This window comes from Pteropus medius, unplaced genomic scaffold (genome assembly GCF_902729225.1).
Source record: "Pteropus medius unplaced genomic scaffold, Ma_sr-lr_union100, whole genome shotgun sequence".
Lineage (NCBI taxonomy): Eukaryota > Metazoa > Chordata > Mammalia > Chiroptera > Pteropodidae > Pteropus > Pteropus medius.
In genome coordinates, this window is record NW_024353787.1 from 2,385,882 (window position 1) to 2,403,971 (window position 18,090).

Here is an 18,090-nt window from a genome sequence, read left to right on the forward strand (position 1 = left end):
TTTCAGGTTCTCTTGAAGCTGCTATGGGAGATACCCACCAACCCCCAACACGCACACACACCCAGGGTGACAATGACCAGAGCCCATTTACATCTGCGACTTCATTTATTTATTTTATTTGCAGGAGGAGTTGAAACAAATTTTAAGAGTTTTTTTTTTCCCCCTAAACATGAATCATTCAAGTAAAACCAACTTAACTATAGAAATGTAGCAAAGTAAGGGGAAAGTAGCACAACAACCCAAGAGGCTAAGGTTGGGAGGGGAAGAGGTGGGTGCAGTCCGCATATACCATATGCATAAACGCCATATGATTCACCTGCTCAGGACCGCCTCCCCAGAAGGCAAGCACAAGGACCCATTTTAAGAGGATGTTTTCCCCAAACATCTGAGAATATTTCAACTTAAAGCTTAAGGTTAAAAAGAAAAAAAAAGATAAAGAAAACAAAGAAAACCCCACAAACCACCCAGCCATAACCACCTTCCTTAATTGATCATAGGAGTTTCTTTTCATTTTATAAAAAGATTAATAAAAAATATTGAAAAAATTATTTTCTCATCTTATATTTGTAAAGATAATAGAATTCAGAAGTTTCTTAGAAAACAGACCAGAAACTGCCGTCCAGTTTCCACCCCTGTTGCTGAGAGGATCAGCAGGACTAGAAAGTTGGGACACTGGAGCTGCTGGTGGAGACTGGGAAGCCCAGCCCAGAAGAAATCAGAAAATACTGGGGGGAGGGGCACGTGGGGCATGGTTAGGAGCAACACCATGTGATGCATGGTTGCGTAGATAGGGGAACACAAGGTGGTCAGAAAGGCCTTGAACTCCTCCTCGACATACAAAACCGATTTTTACAAAGATCCAAGCAGTTTGGTCCCAAACTGAGGTGAACATTTCAATGTTTATTCACATGCTTTGTTTTCTCTTTTAAGAATCAAAGTTGCCCAAATTAAATCTTTCTGCTAATGTTACTACATATGCCTAAAAGAAAAAAAAAAGACTTTTAAAACCAGGATAGGGGAGAAGAGATTAAAAATCATCAAAGTAGTTTTAGCTCCAAATGAAATGAAATTAAGAATAAAACTGATGGTTTCTAATAGGGAACAAACCAAAATCAAAGTATCGCTCTCCCCTCCCTACCCCAGCCCCCACCCCACACACCAACAACAAATGAGAAACACAGCTAAAGCCCAAAGTGTTGTATTCTGCTCAAGAGCTGGGCCTGACCCCAGGCTCCATGGCCGGCCACCTCTGTCCAGTGGGACACAGCGCCAAGGATGCTTTTGGCTGTAGTAGGATTCTGCATGGCTGGTGGGGGGTAGGGTTGGGGCTCATCAGAATCTTCTTGGGGCTCATCTGTTTAGCTTTTCACCAGCCATCTTCCCAGCGCCTCTGTTCCCCTGGGCAAGGGTTCTCATGAGAGTGGCCCCTACTCAGTGGTGGGCTGTAAATTGTCCTTCTCTTCTCGGTTCTCTGTCCCACTCTCGTCATCTTCTATCTCGCCTTCTTCCCCACTGAACTTGTCATGGGCCCATTTAGGGCTGGTGCTGGATTTCCGGAACATGAACCGGCCTCGACCTCGGGGAAAGGCTCCTCGGCCACGGCCCCGGCTCACCCACTTCTCACTGCCTTCTCCTTCCCGGTCGTCATGCTGAGAGAAAAAAACATTGCCATCAATGCCAGAGTGAACCCAATTCTCTGTATTCACCCCAAAATGACTTTCTCAAAAGAACCTATGTCCTGACCCACTTTTTGCTCCTCTTCTGTCCTCCCTATTCCCCGCTCCAAAGATGCTATTACTGATTCGGATCTAAGAGAATATTTAGGTGGGTGCCTTAGGAATGCTAAAGCAGTAGCTTGGGCATCATAATGATGATGATAAAATCTTCACTGAGCACCAAAAGACCTTTACATGTATTATCTCATTTAATCCTCTCATCTACCCTATTATTATCACTCTCTACTATGCAAATGAAGAAGAGGCTTAGGAACTTGGATATCCATATTATTTAGCACATCATCTCTCAGAGAAAGCCAATCACGCCAAAATACGAAACTGATCTTGGTTGTTACGCAGTTAACAGAGGAAGCAACAATCAGAATACATAATTGGGACTTCCACTCTTCCTGACGTTCCCCCAGCCAAGAACAGACAGTAAGACCAAGAGCAAATGATCTGCTTATGGTCTCAGCCCAGTTAGTGGCAAAGGGAGGACCAGAACCCAGCCTCCCCTCTTTATCTTATATCTCGCCTCTTTCATTTTAGGCAAAGAGGCAGTATGGCAAGGTAGGAAAAAAACACCACCTACATCTCAAACAATCCTTGTTCTGATGATCTAATGAGGAAGAAGGGATCCAATGAAAGAATAAGAAAAAATTCTGAAAACTAAAGAACGTGGAAAAGTAGAAGTCATTGCTACCTCATCAGCTCCATCTCTTCAGAGTGTAAAGCACCCACCAATGCAAGCAGGGCTGGGCTCCTGGGGGGTCAGCTCAGTGAAGGGCCAGCTGCTTCCTACCAGGGTTGCTTGCTGACATGCCTAAATGCATCAGGCCGGCTATGCGGCTTCAGGTGGCAAACGGGCTGGGAAAAGGGCTGTGTATGGCCTTTAATTCACCCCCTCCCCCATAGCAGTCCCACTCTAGCACCTATCTTGGGCCCAGCTAACATTTCCCTACTCTAGATATAGTTTCAAGTTTCCTCTAGGAGTCTCAGAGGAGGAGAGAGGCCCATAAGGTGCTTGGTACTTGAGAATGACCATCAGCTTAGATGACAGAAGCCCCAGTGGCATTTCATTTTGGAGACAGAGCCTCTTCCTCAAAGAGATCCTGAGCTGTCTTTCTTGTCAATCCTGCAGTGGGAGTGACATAGTGGAACTGTGGCCTAAGGGGAGGGTTACAGCTCTTCTCTTGCTTGAGTAGAGGCTGGAGGGAGGCCAAGGTTGGGGTGGGTGAGTAGTAAAACAAGTTCACAGACTAAAAGGAAAGAGCAACCCTTCTTGTTTATCCTGCAATCCGTAAACATCTCCGATGATAAATCCTTTTAAGGTGAGGACCGCCTCTCTAGAACACTCCTATTGCCAGCACTTTACTGTCCCCACAAGTACACATCCCCCTCCCAGTGCAAGATGCCTACACACATATTTAATCAGACTGACTGAAGCCTTGATATGAGCTACTGTGTGTGGCCCTTCCTGATCATCCCCAGACGCATACCAGGTAATACTTCTTGCTTTTCGGTGTGTACTCAGGGTCCCATTCCTCCTCCCGGTTTCTCTTTTGAAAATCATTGTTGCTGCTGCTGTTGTTGTTGCCAGAGTAGTTGCCTCTGCCCCAGCCTCTCCCTCTGGCTCGAAATTGCTATGACAATAAACGAGGAAAAGGAACAAAGAACCACATCAGGAACAGGGAAAAACAACACTCTGAGTTCCAGTCCAACACTTTTCTAGCACAGAACAGACAGCTGTCTTCCAGTCAATATGTTGGTCATCTGGTTTCTAGCCATTCTCTTTCTGTTCATCTTAAGTTTATAGCCTAGACAGAGGACAACTTGGCATAGGACTTCCCAAAGAGCCAAGCACCCAGCAGCAGCCAAGATATGTTAGGAAATTCTGAGTCGAGAAGCCCTAAAAGATTCTCTAGCTCACTCATTATGATTTAAAAAATACAAATGGAAAGCCTGGGTAACAAGAAACCACAGATTCTGAAGGGCAACCAAACTGGTATTCTGATAAACACATAACTACAATTAGTGGGAGCAGGGACTTAGAGAAAAGGGGAGGGGCAGGGTCTTACAAAGGCCCCTCGAGCTCTGCCTCTTTCACTTGGACCCACGAAGTCTTTGGTCCCCAGTCTCGATTTGTCAAAGCCCGTGGTGCTCTCCTCTCTCTCCTCCGTCTCTTCAGTGTACTCCTCCGCTTTGTAGGAGTGGGATGACTGAGAGGAAGAGGATGATGACCTGGACCGGTCTCGTGCTCTCCGGTGCTTCCTATGAGAATAGAAGAGCCAGGGAAATCAATAAGCCTCTAGGGTACAGCCCTTGGCTAGGTAGGGCCTCCTGGATAAGCAGCACAGGGCACTTGGGGGTCTGTCTGTGATGAAGATGAATAACCTAAAAGACCCCAACTCACCCCCAACTTACCCACCCGAGTAACCTGGGGAGCTTCCTCCTAATTCTGTCAGTCATATTCAGTGACACATCTGTCTGAGCCTGTGATGAACACAGGGCATATACATAAGGAGGAACGAGAGTCAATGGCCTCTGGTAGCTCAGTTTAATACATATGCATGAACTAGAAAAGCAGAAAGAAACTAACACTATACTGACTCCAATGTATATGGTACTGGGACAGAGGCTTTATATATTACCACTTGTTTGTGCTTTACAGTACTTTTATTTCTCATAGGAAGAACACTACCCGTCTCGTGGGGTTGCTCTAAAGATTCAAAAAAAACAATGTACTTAAATACTTTATACTGACATATGAGGCATACAGTAAATGGCAACTATGATTATTCAGTATTATTCTCCCATTTTGTAGATAGGATTCAGGTGACAGAGATGAGCAGAACCTGGATTCGAACCTAGCTTTAATTATACCACTATTTCACACACCACCACCCACTGAGCTCAAACAGGTTGTGCTGTTAAGCAAAGGGTCTTGAGAAACTTTTCCCAGAGTTACTGCCCTCCCCCTTCCCTTCATCTGAGGGAAATTACAGACTAGAGAAAATTAGACTACTGCAATGAGTCACTGTCTACTTTCTAGAGGTCAGTGCCAGCCCTACGTCTAGGTTAGGTTGTTACCAGCTGCCTCAAAGGCGGCAGAAGGGCCAGGCTCTCAGGGGTAGAGGAAGACTTATAAGGAGAAATCAGCCAAGTGTTGACTGTCCTCCCTTCCTTCATCCTCCTCCATTATGAAATGAAAAGCACCTTGCCCCTTTCTCCCGTCCTCCACATTTGAAAAGCTCAAAATGTAAAATATTTGAATCCTACTAGCATTTGCTCATAAAAACAGAAATCTAAGTTACTGTCACAGGATTCTTATAATTTAGACATATAACTGACTCCTAAAAATTGGTGTTATTTCAAGAGGTTTTTAAAGATCTGAGTCCCAGCACAGCCTTTTCATGTGCTCCAGAGAAAGGAATCAGGATCAGTAATCTGAATCCAACCCTGAAATACTTGAGGGGTTCTGCTCCTTTTCCACCAGTGGCAGCACTGAGATCTACTGTACCACCACTTCCATTTCCTGTCAAGGATTATCATTATCAGGTCCTTCATCAATGGGCAACCTTGAAGTTGCTAGGCCTCCTAATGCATAAATAACAGTGGAACAGAAGATCAGAGCTTTGATGTCAACTGATACTTCTGTGATCTTAGACAAATCATACTCAGTTTAGCTTCTTTATCATTTAAATGGACAAACTGGGTTATCACACCAACTGTCCAACTTATCTCAAAGAATCTGATGATAATCAGATCAATATGAAAATGCTTCTCAGCTTAAGTTCAGAAACTGCAAAAATGGTGTTGCTCCTTATGGGAAGGTGTGGGGCTTCGATTCTCCTACATTTAATGAGACATGATTAAAAAGTCACGGAACTTTGAAAAATGTAAACAGAAATGACAGGACCTTGGCATGAATGCTGCCCTATGAAGTTCAACAACATTACCTTCGGAACTAGTTTAAAGGGCATTTAAGATCAACAATCTTGTCTTATCTAGTTCCACAGTTTCTCTGACCAGTGTATTATTACCTGATTTTAAGCCATTTCTAAAACATAACTTCCCCATGAAGATTTGTGATGAGAAAGAACATACATGTCTAAAATAACTACGGAAGGAATTCCCAAATGATTCTCCACACCGTCCCTATAGTTAACTCCTGATCTCCCACGGGGCCTTCGTTGAACAAGGATGATCACACCTACTTTGATGCAAAAGTTGTTTTCATATTAGGGACCTTACTTGACAGTTGGGGATATAAAAGAAACTGTACAAACTGCTATCATTCCTAACCCTGAAGTTCTCTGGCTTGGAAGGTCTGGTATATAGCCTAAAGTGGGCAGCCGAGACTCCACTCAGGAGTCTGGATGAGGTGACAGGGGCTTACGTACTTCTGCTTCTTTGATCCTTTATGGGGTTTCTCGGTTTTCTCAGCTGATCTTTCCCTCGAGTGGCTTGAGTCTCTGGAATCCACCGATTCTCTTGATTTGCCTCGTTTAAGATCTCTCTCCTTATGTTTTTTACGCCGTTCAATATCAAGGCGGAGATCAACAGGATCATCTTTGTATTTTCCCTCAGCCTGTCAAAAGAGATATCAAAATGAAGGTTTTTGGGATTCAGGGCTGCCAACTCAATCACCCTATAAACTGTTACTACTCTAATGGAGTGGTGTAGAGAAAGCACTAGGAATGTGAGGCACCTCACCCAAGTTTGGGAAGGATGCAGATGTCCCAAGAAGTCACTTCATGAGAATCCCTTACAGAGCCCAAACCAGTTCTCTAGAGTAATGATGATGACAGCCTCCTAAAAATGCTATATACTGAGCTGGCTTTGTTTCCTCTGTCGCCCTGTAAAGATCTGACTGGCCTACAAGGTGAGAAGGCCAACATCAGCTCTGGAAGGTGGTTGGCTTTGGCTTAGTCACCACCACAAATGGGAATCCTCCTATTATCCTTCCCCCGCCTACACTGTGGCAGCCACCCCAGGCTTAGCCTCTACTGGGAATCATTTTTGAGTACTGAGTTCGACAGTGAGAGGCTTGAGCAGCCTTTCGAAATGTGTGGTTGTAATGAGAAATTTCTCTAGAGAGAGAGTATCAAAAACTGTAATGGAGAATTCATAAAGTGGCAATACCAGGTTAAAAGTTAATTTAAAAAAAAAAAATTTTTTTTTTTGCTAATCTTTGCTAATAATCAGGGCATGTATACTACAAATACAGTATGAGCCCAGCAGCAGTTGCCTTCCACCCTAAACCAGCACAGCAAGGGTTTCAATAGTTTTTAGGAAACTCAGTGAGAGCAGAGATGCAAAGTGGTTTTAGGAACATTATACGCTAAGACCTCTCATGGGAAATGAGCAGTTCAATCTGTATTAACATTTTACTTCCACAAACTAGTAAGCTTTTTGTTGAAGTCAAGTTTAACTTTACTAATTAAGAGTGGTAGGTAGTAAGTAGGTTTATCACCACTGTTTCTGAGAGGCCCACTAGGGGCCTCTGCACCTTCCAAAGACCAAAAAACAAAAATAAAAACACAGTCGCTGCTCCCTTAGACAGTGCAGACAGCACCTCTAATGAGTTGGCTTTGTGAGGCATAGAGGACCAGATGTCTTCTGTTTCTAAGCCCTGTGTTTCACATGTTAGTGTCAAGCTGGTGGATACTTAGAGAAAAAGAAAACAGGGATGGGAAGGAAGAGAGATTGTGCAAGAGTGCCTCTCATCACATTCAACCAACAAAACAAATGTGTCTGAAAAAACTTGAAGATTACTGTACTTAGAAAAGCTTTCAGCAACATTGGAAGAGCCATCTCTAATTTTTAAATTTCAACTGTATATGTGAATGAAGGTCAATAAATACTATTTTTTAAAACCCCAAATCTAGTATTTCACAGCAAAAGACTACATACAAGCTTTAACCTCTTAATAACAGTGTTTACGTGCACATCATTGCAAATGTAGCTGGGCTATCAAAGTAATGTTTAGCTTTAAAGCAGCAGTAACCAACAGATGATAGATATGGTACAATGTTAGAAAAAAACTGGACTAACTGTTTAAAACAGTCTATTAAGTTAAGATATGAATATTTCACTCTCCTCTGACATGCATGTCTTTTTGAAATCATGGTTGGAAATAGTGCATGTATATAGTTGATTTGATAATACTTACAAGCAGAAAAATATCACAAAAAGTTTCTTCTCTCATCATGGGCACTTGTTCCAAAACTCCTCTCTTTTTTTTCTCAAGCTCACCTCAATAGACTTTGGGGTCATTTACCATATTCTAACCACTTCACAAAGGTTGTTGATACATTTAATAAAAATTAACCCTTTGTAGTTCATTTTTAGAATTATGCCCATCCTTAAAAGAAAAACACAAACTTAAGTAGAGAGTAATTTAAACAAACACATTTCTGTCAAGTTCATGCCCAACGCACTCATTTTGTTGGAAGTACTGATCAAAGCAACAGTTCACCTTGTAGCCAGGTTCCCGAGGGCTTTTCATTTCATCATGAGCCAAACCATGTTTTCTGAATGTACTGGGGGAAATGTCTATCCTCCTAAAATTAAAAACACAAAAATTGTTTGATATTCCATGGTATGAATACAGTACACGTAATATTTTCGTTTGTAAGTTGAGTAATGGAATCGCAGGCACTCCTTTTATTATGTTTCGTAACCGACAAAACATATTGCTTATTTTCTGTGCTCATATGCTTACACTCTCCCACATGTGTGCACATGCACACACACAAAATCCCAATTTCTCATACTCAAACAGAGGAAATTTATTCCCTTCTAGTAATGTTATATCCAGGAAGAAAAATTCCCCTACAGACATGCTTATAATTCCGAGTTCACATCAAGACTACCTAAATAACCTCAAAGAAGAGCTTCATCTTGGGAACGAGAATGTAATGGCCCATTATTCACCCATGTGATTAAGTCTAGGTAAGAAACAACTGCCTGGCATGTACATAATCCCAAAAGACCCTAAATCAAAGAATGCTGTACAAACATGGCTCTTCTACATACTGCAACAGAGCTGACTATTAAGAAATCAAAGATAAGGCTAACTTTGTTTCTAGACAAAGTCCGTGTCTACTGAATAGACTCCCACACCCAAACATGATGGTCTTTAAACCTAATGGGCTTTTAAATCCTTTGACACATTCCTATAAGCTCCCCCACCTCCAAGCTACTAACCTCTACAAATACTTCCAAAATAAGTACTGATATATGAAATACATGGGTTGCTTAAAGAAACTTAACATTTATTCTACCTATAGAAAGCTCACAGTGATCTCAGGTTACCACTTGCCAGCTCCCAGGAATATAGGGGTGGCATATATATCAAAAAGGCTGTTTTCCTCAGGCCCAAAATGAGAAATCTGCAGTCATCAAAGCATGTCCTTTCCACTCACAACTATAAACACCCACTTCTATCCTAGAATCTGAAGGATGCTACTCTAAATTCTGCTGCTAATGCACCTAATGCAGCAAAAACAAGACAAAATTAATATCTAATCATAAGTCTTTTATAACCACCGCCAGTTTAGGTTAAGGTGCTCACCTGTGTATCTCTGGGCTTTTCTTGTTTTTAGCTGCCTCCTGCTCAGTTCCTCTCTTTAGGTATTTAGTAAAGCGTTCATGCAATGTCATTCCTGAGGACCCAAAGTGATGCTCTGTGGAGAGTCAAAGAAAAACACATTATGCCATCGAAGGCAGCAGACACAGTAGTCAACTCTTTTGCATGAACCTGCAGCCACAGAAATGGGACAACAGTAGTCAAATCCATGTAACAAACATACTAAAAAGAGGAAGGGAAAAAAAAGGCTGGTCACACACAATTCAGTTTGGGGCACTGGAATGCCACTGTAGCTCTCTTATCTTAAGATAAACAGAGCTTACTACCATTTGAATCATACCACCAACTCCTGCCTGAGTTTAAATTTCAGATGGAATCTGTAATTGGTCCCACTCAACTTCTATATCACTTTCTTTCTGCCATTCCCCAACCCACTCACCTCCACTTGCCCAGGAGATGGTAGAATAATATAGGGAAGAAAGGTCCACAGGAGACCTCTAGAGGTGCTGGAACAGACATTTTCATACCTCCTTTTTCAAGCATTTTAAACCTTCATGTGAAGGATTCTACCTACTCTCACAGGCTACTACTACCAATTCAAAACGTTCAGCTCTGTAGTTACAAAATGTAAACTCCTCCCCAGAAGGGGTTTCCTTCAAGCCAGTCCCGACCTTTGAAAGCCCTTTTGATAAGGTAAAGGGCCTAAAAGACTCCCTTTTGCACCCACTCATCCTTCTGCTTCTAAGAGAGGCAGCTAAGTGTGTGGCAAGGGAGCCTGAGCAGGACGGGGTCTAGACTCACCTTTTACATGGTGAACAATGGTCACTATGTGCTGGGCAAAGAGTTCTGAGGGGCTCCGCTGAGACTGAGCTGACTGTATGTGCTGGAAAATGGAACGAAATTCCTGTTCCTTTTTGTTACTATGGACTAGATCCCGACAAAGCTTGCGTTCCTGGGCCAATAACCCACTGGGTCTGAAAAAGAAATACAGAGAGGCCCAATATAATAAGACACACAGAAAATCAGAACATTTAAACCCGAAAAACACAATGTGGTTTTTTCTAAGTTTTAAATTTATCCACAAAGTTCCACCCCCGCCCCCAAGTTCGAAGTAACTTCAATGCACCATAACTGTGGAACAAGGCACACAAAATCTATGTCTTTCCTTTTTCCACTGGGAATCTTTAATAGGAACAAATAGGCAGGATGAAGTACTAAACCTCAATGACTCTGTTTTAGGGGTCACTGCTGGTTTTAACATACACAACAAATGTGAATGTATTTTAAAAGATCAACTAGTTTGGCTAGCCAGGGCTATTCAGTGAAATGACACAATGAAGCAGAGTGGGATGTGACTGGAATGCGACTCAGGCAAACTTCCTACAGGCTGCACAGTTTTGACACCAAGTAAAAAAACAGCCTGGCTCTCACCACTCTTTCCTGAAGTTCCTCCCCCATCCCACAGCCCCAACTCTAAAAGTGCTACATTACTTCATGGTGAAGGCCTGTATGAATAGCCTTTGGTAGCCTAGCTAAGAATGGAAAAATGGATCCTGGATGGCTCTACAGGCAAAAGACATCTTAAGCACATTCAGGAAGAAACAAGCTAAAAGGAGTGATGGTGCTGGACAGAGGGCAAGAAAAGAAAGCAGCAGAGAGGACCTAGCACCAAAAAAGCTAGTCACTAAAACATGCTTCATGACTCGTAATACTGACATCAACACATAATCGCTCAGTGACTGACATACTGTCTCCACAGCAAACAGGTGTACCCAAAGGCATTAGCGCTGAAACCTGGACAGCAGGGGAAATACAGGAGAAGCCTGCCCTGGTTCCAGAATGTCCACAGGGAGAGGGGTTAAGAGACACTATTTAGGCCACTCAAGTCCTGATCAAGGACTACATCTCACCTTGCAAGGTCTTCATCAAAAGAATCCATCCGGACATTGACCTGGGCCTCTCGAGTAATGGAAAAGGATGACTTCCCTGTGGAAAAGTCTCCTTTGGCTCCCAGCTTCTCTCGGCTCTCCGAGGTCTTTCTTGGGGGAGGAGATGAACTTTTCTCCTGGGCTGCTTTGTAAGCGGTCACTCGGAAATTCTTTTCAGGCACAAACCCCCTGTGCCCACTTTCGGTTCTCTTGGGCCCTCCCCGATCTTCCTTTTTGGATCTCTCTGAGAAAGACTCCTCCTCCAGCTCCTCCGTTTTCCTCTGCTTTTCCTTCCCTGGGGGTGCATATACCAGGCCCTCCCATTTGCCTGACTTCTCCTCCTCCTGGTTTTTGTTTGCACCTGCGATGACTTTCGACATAAATTTGGGTTCATCATCAAACTCAGATTCCTTCCTTCCTTTAGCTTTGTCCTTATCTTGATCATCCATCTCCTCCTTATGGAAGTCAGCCATCTTCTTCTCAAAGTCATCTCGGAGCTTATATCTTTTGGGAGACTGGCTACCCCGAAAAGGCTTCTCAGAATCAGTTTTGGGAACAAACAGATCAGATTTCATTTTCGAATCACCCAAGCCTGTGTCAGAGAAGCTCCCTTTCTCTTTCATTTTCTCTTTATCAGTATTTGTTTGTTTCTGTTCCTTATCTTTTCCATTCTCTGTCTTCTGTTCATCTAGATACCTAGTTATAAAAACACAAGGGAGACACAACAGGCTTCTTAAGCACCTTGATCTAAAAAGGCACCACATATGGTCTTAGGATTTTGAGTCTCTGATCAAACGTGTCTTGTGGATTCCAGTCTTATCAAAAGATAAAGACTTTCTACTTGATTACTTTCTAGTAATTTTGGAAAAACTGCCCATCACAGATCAAGGAACTTGGCAATTAAAAGAAAGATGTATGGTCCGTAGAGTTGTCTTACAAAAGCAACCGAAAAGGAAATAACAAAAATAGTTTTTAGGATACTAAAAAAACAAAAAACCTACTTACCTGTAAGTGGTCTAGGAAAAAAAAAATTAAGGTCTTATCCAACCTTCAGTCACTTACAATCTGCTTTCAGCAAAGTTAACATAGAATGTTCAACCTTGGACTGTTTTGCTTTTTATACAACTCACACTTGAAATACAAGTCTCAAAAGAGACTTCAAATTTGCTTCAAGTCACCTAGAAGATCTAAATATGAAATATACTGCAAACACAAATAAAAACAAAATACATGTTAATTGAAGGGAGGGGGACAAAAAAAATCATCCTATTCTTTCTTATGAAAAGCAGAGCTCATGCCCAAGTCTTATAACAATATTCATAGTTTTGGCAAGGAATAAAACTTACATTTTAAAATAGTCCTACTACTGAAGGCTGGAAAGTACAGACTCTGAACATCTCGTTTGTACCATTAATGGAGAAAGTCTAATCAAGTTACAGTTTCATTAATATGGCAAAAGAGAATCAAAGGACAGCACGACATCAATGAGCACGCTAAGAAGAGAAAACACAAAGGGAAACCACTTGCCTGGTAAGTCCCTCTTGACAACTTGGTCCCAGTGCAACGTCCTGTTCCATCCCTGGTGTCCCAATACATCCAACCACACAAAGATTCATGTTCCAACTCACCGTATCCCCCAAGGTATAAAGACAGAAGCACTGTCACGTCTTCTCCTAACACGCAGCCCCGTTGGCTTCTACTGGGACATACACCCACCTTGTGATTTTAAAACAAGGCCTTCCTGGACTAAGCCTTGGACTTTCCCATTCTGCCCAGGCTCCTCAAATGGAGAGTGTGAGGGTGCAGCTCTTCACCATGTAGATCGATCACAGTAGATGGTGGGTCTTAAGAGGGTCTAACAGCTCCAATGGCCATTCGCTTTTGACAAAGACCATATTTCTTTGATAGCTGACCCACAAATCTCTACTGTTCTCTGGCTTACATTGGTAGAATCCAAGGCAAATTTTAAATGTGAAAGCATCACTGCAGAGTAGTCTAAAGAAACTTTATGCTGCAATACAAATTCAGGAAGGTAGGAAAGCTAGTTAAGCTTAAGGTTTCCTTGGGTGTTGCTTTTAAAGTTTGCTAATGAAAAGTTTAGGAAATGGGGATTCCCTTATTACCATTAATCAGAGCTCTAATTTAGATCACATTACAATTAAACTGCCAGCTGGTGAGATAAAAACACAACCAGGCAGGGGAAACAAGATACTTGCCTCTTTGTATAGGCTGCTCCTCCTGGAGCAGCGGCCTCCTCTTTCTGAGACGAGCCATAAGTGGAGCCAGTGGCTGGTGGACTCTTACCCACAGGGCTCTTTTTGGATGGACTCAAGGACCCAGAGCCATGGTCAAATTGACCTTGGTGTGTCCCAGCCTGGTACCCAGAACCACTCTGCAGAGCTGAACCCATCTGGGATGTGCTGGAAAGTGGAGGGCTAGGTTTGGGCACAGGGCTGGGACGGGGAGACCGCCGTCTCACCACCACAGACTGGAGGGGGCTTTTCAGAGCAGGGCTTCGCTCCCGGGGACTCAGCTCGGAAACTGCTGAGGCCCGTGATGCAGAACCAGCACTGTATGTGCTGGCATCTGCCCATGGCTTAGAGCTTTCAGATGCTTTCGAATCTTGAGAAGTGCCTCCAGAGAACGTCTGCTCCTTGGCTTCATCTCCCTGGTTTTCCCCAGCAGCCTGAGACGGCCGGCTATCCTTGGAAGAGGACTTTTTCTCCTTTGCAGATTTGCGCTTAGAAGATTCAACTCGGCTGTGGTTGGAGGAAGAACGAGAGGATGAGGAGCGCCTTGACCTGTCAGAAGAAGACTTATCGGAGTTTCTAGAATGGCTCCTGGACCGTGGCGAAGGGGATCTTCTCTTTGGGGACCGGGATCGGGAACGGCCCCGACGAGGACTGTATGCTTGCCGGTAATTCTGCCAATTTGAGCGGTAGTTTCCATAACCTCCTCGGTTATACTGGCCCCACGGATAAAAGCCTCTGTTGCGCCCACGGAAATAATAAGGCCTTCTATAACCTCTGTTGTGCCCTCGGAAATCCCGATTCTGATATACTCTTGGATGATTCCTCTCTCTGTTATGAGCTGGAGAATATGATCTGGAACGAGACCTAGAACTGAAAAGGGGACGAGGGAGGGGAAATGTTTGAATTTTTGACACGGCATTTTTATTCAAGAAAAATCTGCCAACAAGAAGTAATATTTTGAAATTCCTGCTCTTAGGGGGCACACTTAAATATTTAATTCCACTGCTATGGCCCGCATTAAGTACAAAAATATAGTTAAAAATCACTTTTTAACGAATGAGGCACCGAGACTACTTCATTAATATTATAACACATTTTAAATGAAGATGTATTTCTACAGTGACTAAAAGAATATCAAAATGTTAATACAGTAAACTAAGAAAAAACCATTTTAGTATAATATACTAATTGCTTACAGTTCTACAAGCACAGGGGATTTTACAGGGCACTAGATCATTAGAAGTGAGGAAGAACTACAAGCTGTGGTACCTAGACAGGTAACTTTTCAGGTTCTTTGGCCTCTAAACTATTAACACTCTACTCCCCATCCTATTCACCTCCTCTGTGTGGGGCTAATTTCTTAGATTCCACCAAGACCTGGGGTTGTAAAAACACAGGAACAGTTCTAAACCAAAGAACACGTAAACAGGGACTTAGAGAATGAATTCATTCAAAACTTAAGACTTTTGACCAAAATCAGCAAAGCACACAAATACTAGTTTTTCACTGGGGATCTGGAAATGATCTCACTATGTCAGTTTCTGTGGCTGAACTACAGGATATTAGCTAGGTGCCACAAGAGGGCACTATATGACCATAAGACACCCAAGTATACAGGAGGTTAGCAAAGAGAAACTACAAAAACTCTCCTCCTCTTGCACATCTTTCAAATCAACTTAAAGCCTAGGGTTATGTTCTCCATCGTTTAAAAATATAGAACTCTAATTTTGCAAAGGCACATTTCCAAAACCACAGGGATTCAACAGTAACTTAACTTTGTAAAAATTACACGTCCATGAATGCCAGGCTTGTCAATGACAGGGAATTTTGTTTCCATCAACAAGCCGAACACTGTATTTGTTAGTGTAAAAATCCACTAGGGTTCTTGGATACCACCTGTCTTGTCAACTATGATAAAGATCATTAACATTAACCACTACTCCTAAGTAGTTACCTAGAAATATGTAAAATTACTAGAAAACTCTTTCCAAAAATATTTTCGTTACACATAGAATAAAAATCCTTCAGTTAATCAGCAGGCTTTGTCATATCCAGCCTGAATGGGAACAGATAAATTTTGTTTGCTTGTTTATTTTATAAATAATTCCATTTAGCAAATGTGACAGGCTTTAACAACTAAACAAAATGGTATTTTAAAAAAAGAGTTTCATTTAAAGATAAAGTGGAATTGGTATTCTATTATTTATTACCCACAGTGCTCAGGTTCTTTACCCCAAGATTAAGAGCTACCAGTAAAGATGCATCATACCGGTGTGGTTGTTAATGGCTGCAATTTAAGTACAATGGAAAAACAAAAAAAACTTACCTTCCACACTTTTCATTCGAAAACAGTATAAGAAAAGAAGGAGGAAGAGATAGATGCAGGCTATGAAACTGAATATGACCCGATTAAGTGGCTATACTTGAGGGAAGTGATGCACCACCAGCACTAAGGAGGGTTTAATTCATGTTCCCATCCTGAGAGGCTACTGCTGCTTCTGTCACCAATTACTAGTAAGGGCCCTGTGGCATACTGCATCCAAAACCCGCAGTCACTGCACAGATGCAGGAACATGAGTCTCTGCAGATTGCAAATGAAGTTATTTATGAGGAGTCACTTAAAAGGATACAGTCTGTGAAATACAAGGAAACAATCAATTTTCTCCAATTCTGTAGAACTCAGCAGTTAAGTTAATTTAAAGGCATGATTTCTCAAACTCTCTGGATAGTACACTTTCCTTGTAGGAGAGGGAAAACAAAAGAAAAAAAATCATGAAACAGATAAGCCAGAAGTAAGAATTGAACATCCAGTGGCAAATTTATCTGTTTCTAAAAACAAAAACAAAAACAAAAAACAAAACAAACAAACAAAAAAAAAAACAGAGAAGTCAGACCAAATCAAGTATAAAAACATGTTTTCTAGCGGAGAAATTTCTCCAAAATAACAATATTCTAGGTATAAGACAGCAAGCACATAAAGTGGCTCTAGTCCTACCCCAGCACATATTGCCTGCCTAAGATATTTTTCTCTCATTTGCCAAGTCAGTGACCATGCCAAAATGATGTGTAGAATAAGAAGAGATTTGTTCAGACAGACCTGTCCAGAGTTCCAATTATCACAAATACTTCAGAGATGGTTAATATTTTTCAATATGATTTGTGTCGGTTCAATTTTGTCTATTTTGGTTGTACAGGCTCTTGTTTTTAAACCAGTTATTTAGTTTCCATTTATTAAATTAAGTGTTAAAATGTTACCTATCAGAACCAAATGAGCTAAAACTGAGGTTTCAATGGCCCAAATCAAAAAACTCTGGGTGTAACGTAAGAGTAAGGGTCTCTGCTTAGTCCCAAGGCCTTGATGGCAACCTCCTGAGGTAAATATAAATATGTTTAGTGGGTTTTCCCTCTTCCTTTGGGGACAGAGGCTAGGAAGGAAGGATAGGATTTTACTTATATAGATTCTTAACACAACTGGGCAACAGATAGACTCTATCTAGCCTAGAGTTTGAACAAGGCTTTGGATGAAAATGCATGCTCTCCAAAAATGGGAGAAAGAAAAAAGCTAGGAATGGTTACCCTCAAGGTGTAATGTTCTTAAAAAAAGAAAAAAAAAGTCTAATATTTCTTTTGTTTGAGGGAGAGACTCAAAATTTACAACTTCCTTTTCTACATTAAACTGGATTCATCAATATTTATGCACACCTACTTTTCGCTCAACCTCTGGTCTGAAATTAATTTTCAGGCAGGCTTCTCATAGATTACATTTAAGAAATTAACTTGTTCTTGTTGGGAAGAGGGCAAAAAATCTCACCAACCAATTCAACAGATTCTTTTAGAAGTACTATGGAACCATCAAAAATTAAGCTTGTCAAAAATTAAGCTTGTAACAACTTTTCCGGAGTTTTTTTTTTTTAATTTCATAATTCATTTAAGAAAAGGATCTAGAGACTCATCTGAAATAAACAGCAGGGGTTCCAAGTGGCAAAATTGAGAAATTACTTCCTTGCCTAGTGAAGTTCTGACCCTCAAAAAATGAAATTGTGCAAAGATCCCCCTTTGCTATTTAAATACATCAGTATTTCCCTAACACACATAAAGAAACTTGTATCTACTGAAAAGTTCCTATCTACTGGCCAAAGAAAATCAAAATAGTTTTAAAGAATGAAAAACCCAACTCACAAAATATCAAGAGGAAAAGACGCTGGAGATTTGACATCCTATTCCAAGACGTAATTAAAATAGGGAAATCCTACCTAGAAGGTGTGAAAACTGACTGAATTAAAGAATACTGATAATAAATTCAAAAGAATTATTTACACTTTTAGTAAGAAGACAAAGTGATGTCTACAATAGTGATTTTTAGATTAGTTTTAAGATGTGCTTACTAAATAGATGCAGCTTGTTAGTAATTGGTATATCAGATGTATGTAAATGACTCCTGATAAGTTTTTTATGTTTTAATTATTTTAGTATGTTAAGACTTCTTTTCCTTGCAATGTTGATCATACTGTTAATCCTCTTAGCTATCCTTTCATTGCTGAATGAAAATAAACTTTGGTCCAAGCCTCCAAAAATACCTTACTGAAAAATAATCAGATGAA

At 41.4% G+C, this 18,090-nt stretch overlaps 1 protein-coding gene across 1 annotated transcript in view; it reads right to left on the reverse strand.

Moving 5' to 3' along the window:
* Positions 1-94: 94 nt before the first annotated feature.
* THRAP3 (thyroid hormone receptor associated protein 3) overlaps positions 95-18,090 on the reverse strand; it is a 63,259-nt gene continuing 45,263 nt past the window's right edge. Inside the window, exons 4-12 of the mRNA XM_039850965.1 lie at positions 13,454-14,359; positions 11,220-11,933; positions 10,111-10,283; positions 9,295-9,406; positions 8,197-8,281; positions 6,119-6,306; positions 3,794-3,986; positions 3,215-3,358; positions 95-1,649 (exon numbers count right to left, since the gene is read on the reverse strand). Of these exons, the coding sequence (XP_039706899.1) occupies positions 1,428-1,649; positions 3,215-3,358; positions 3,794-3,986; positions 6,119-6,306; positions 8,197-8,281; positions 9,295-9,406; positions 10,111-10,283; positions 11,220-11,933; positions 13,454-14,359 (2,737 nt within the window). The 3' untranslated portion in view covers positions 95-1,427. The remainder of the gene's footprint in view (positions 1,650-3,214; positions 3,359-3,793; positions 3,987-6,118; positions 6,307-8,196; positions 8,282-9,294; positions 9,407-10,110; positions 10,284-11,219; positions 11,934-13,453; positions 14,360-18,090) is intronic.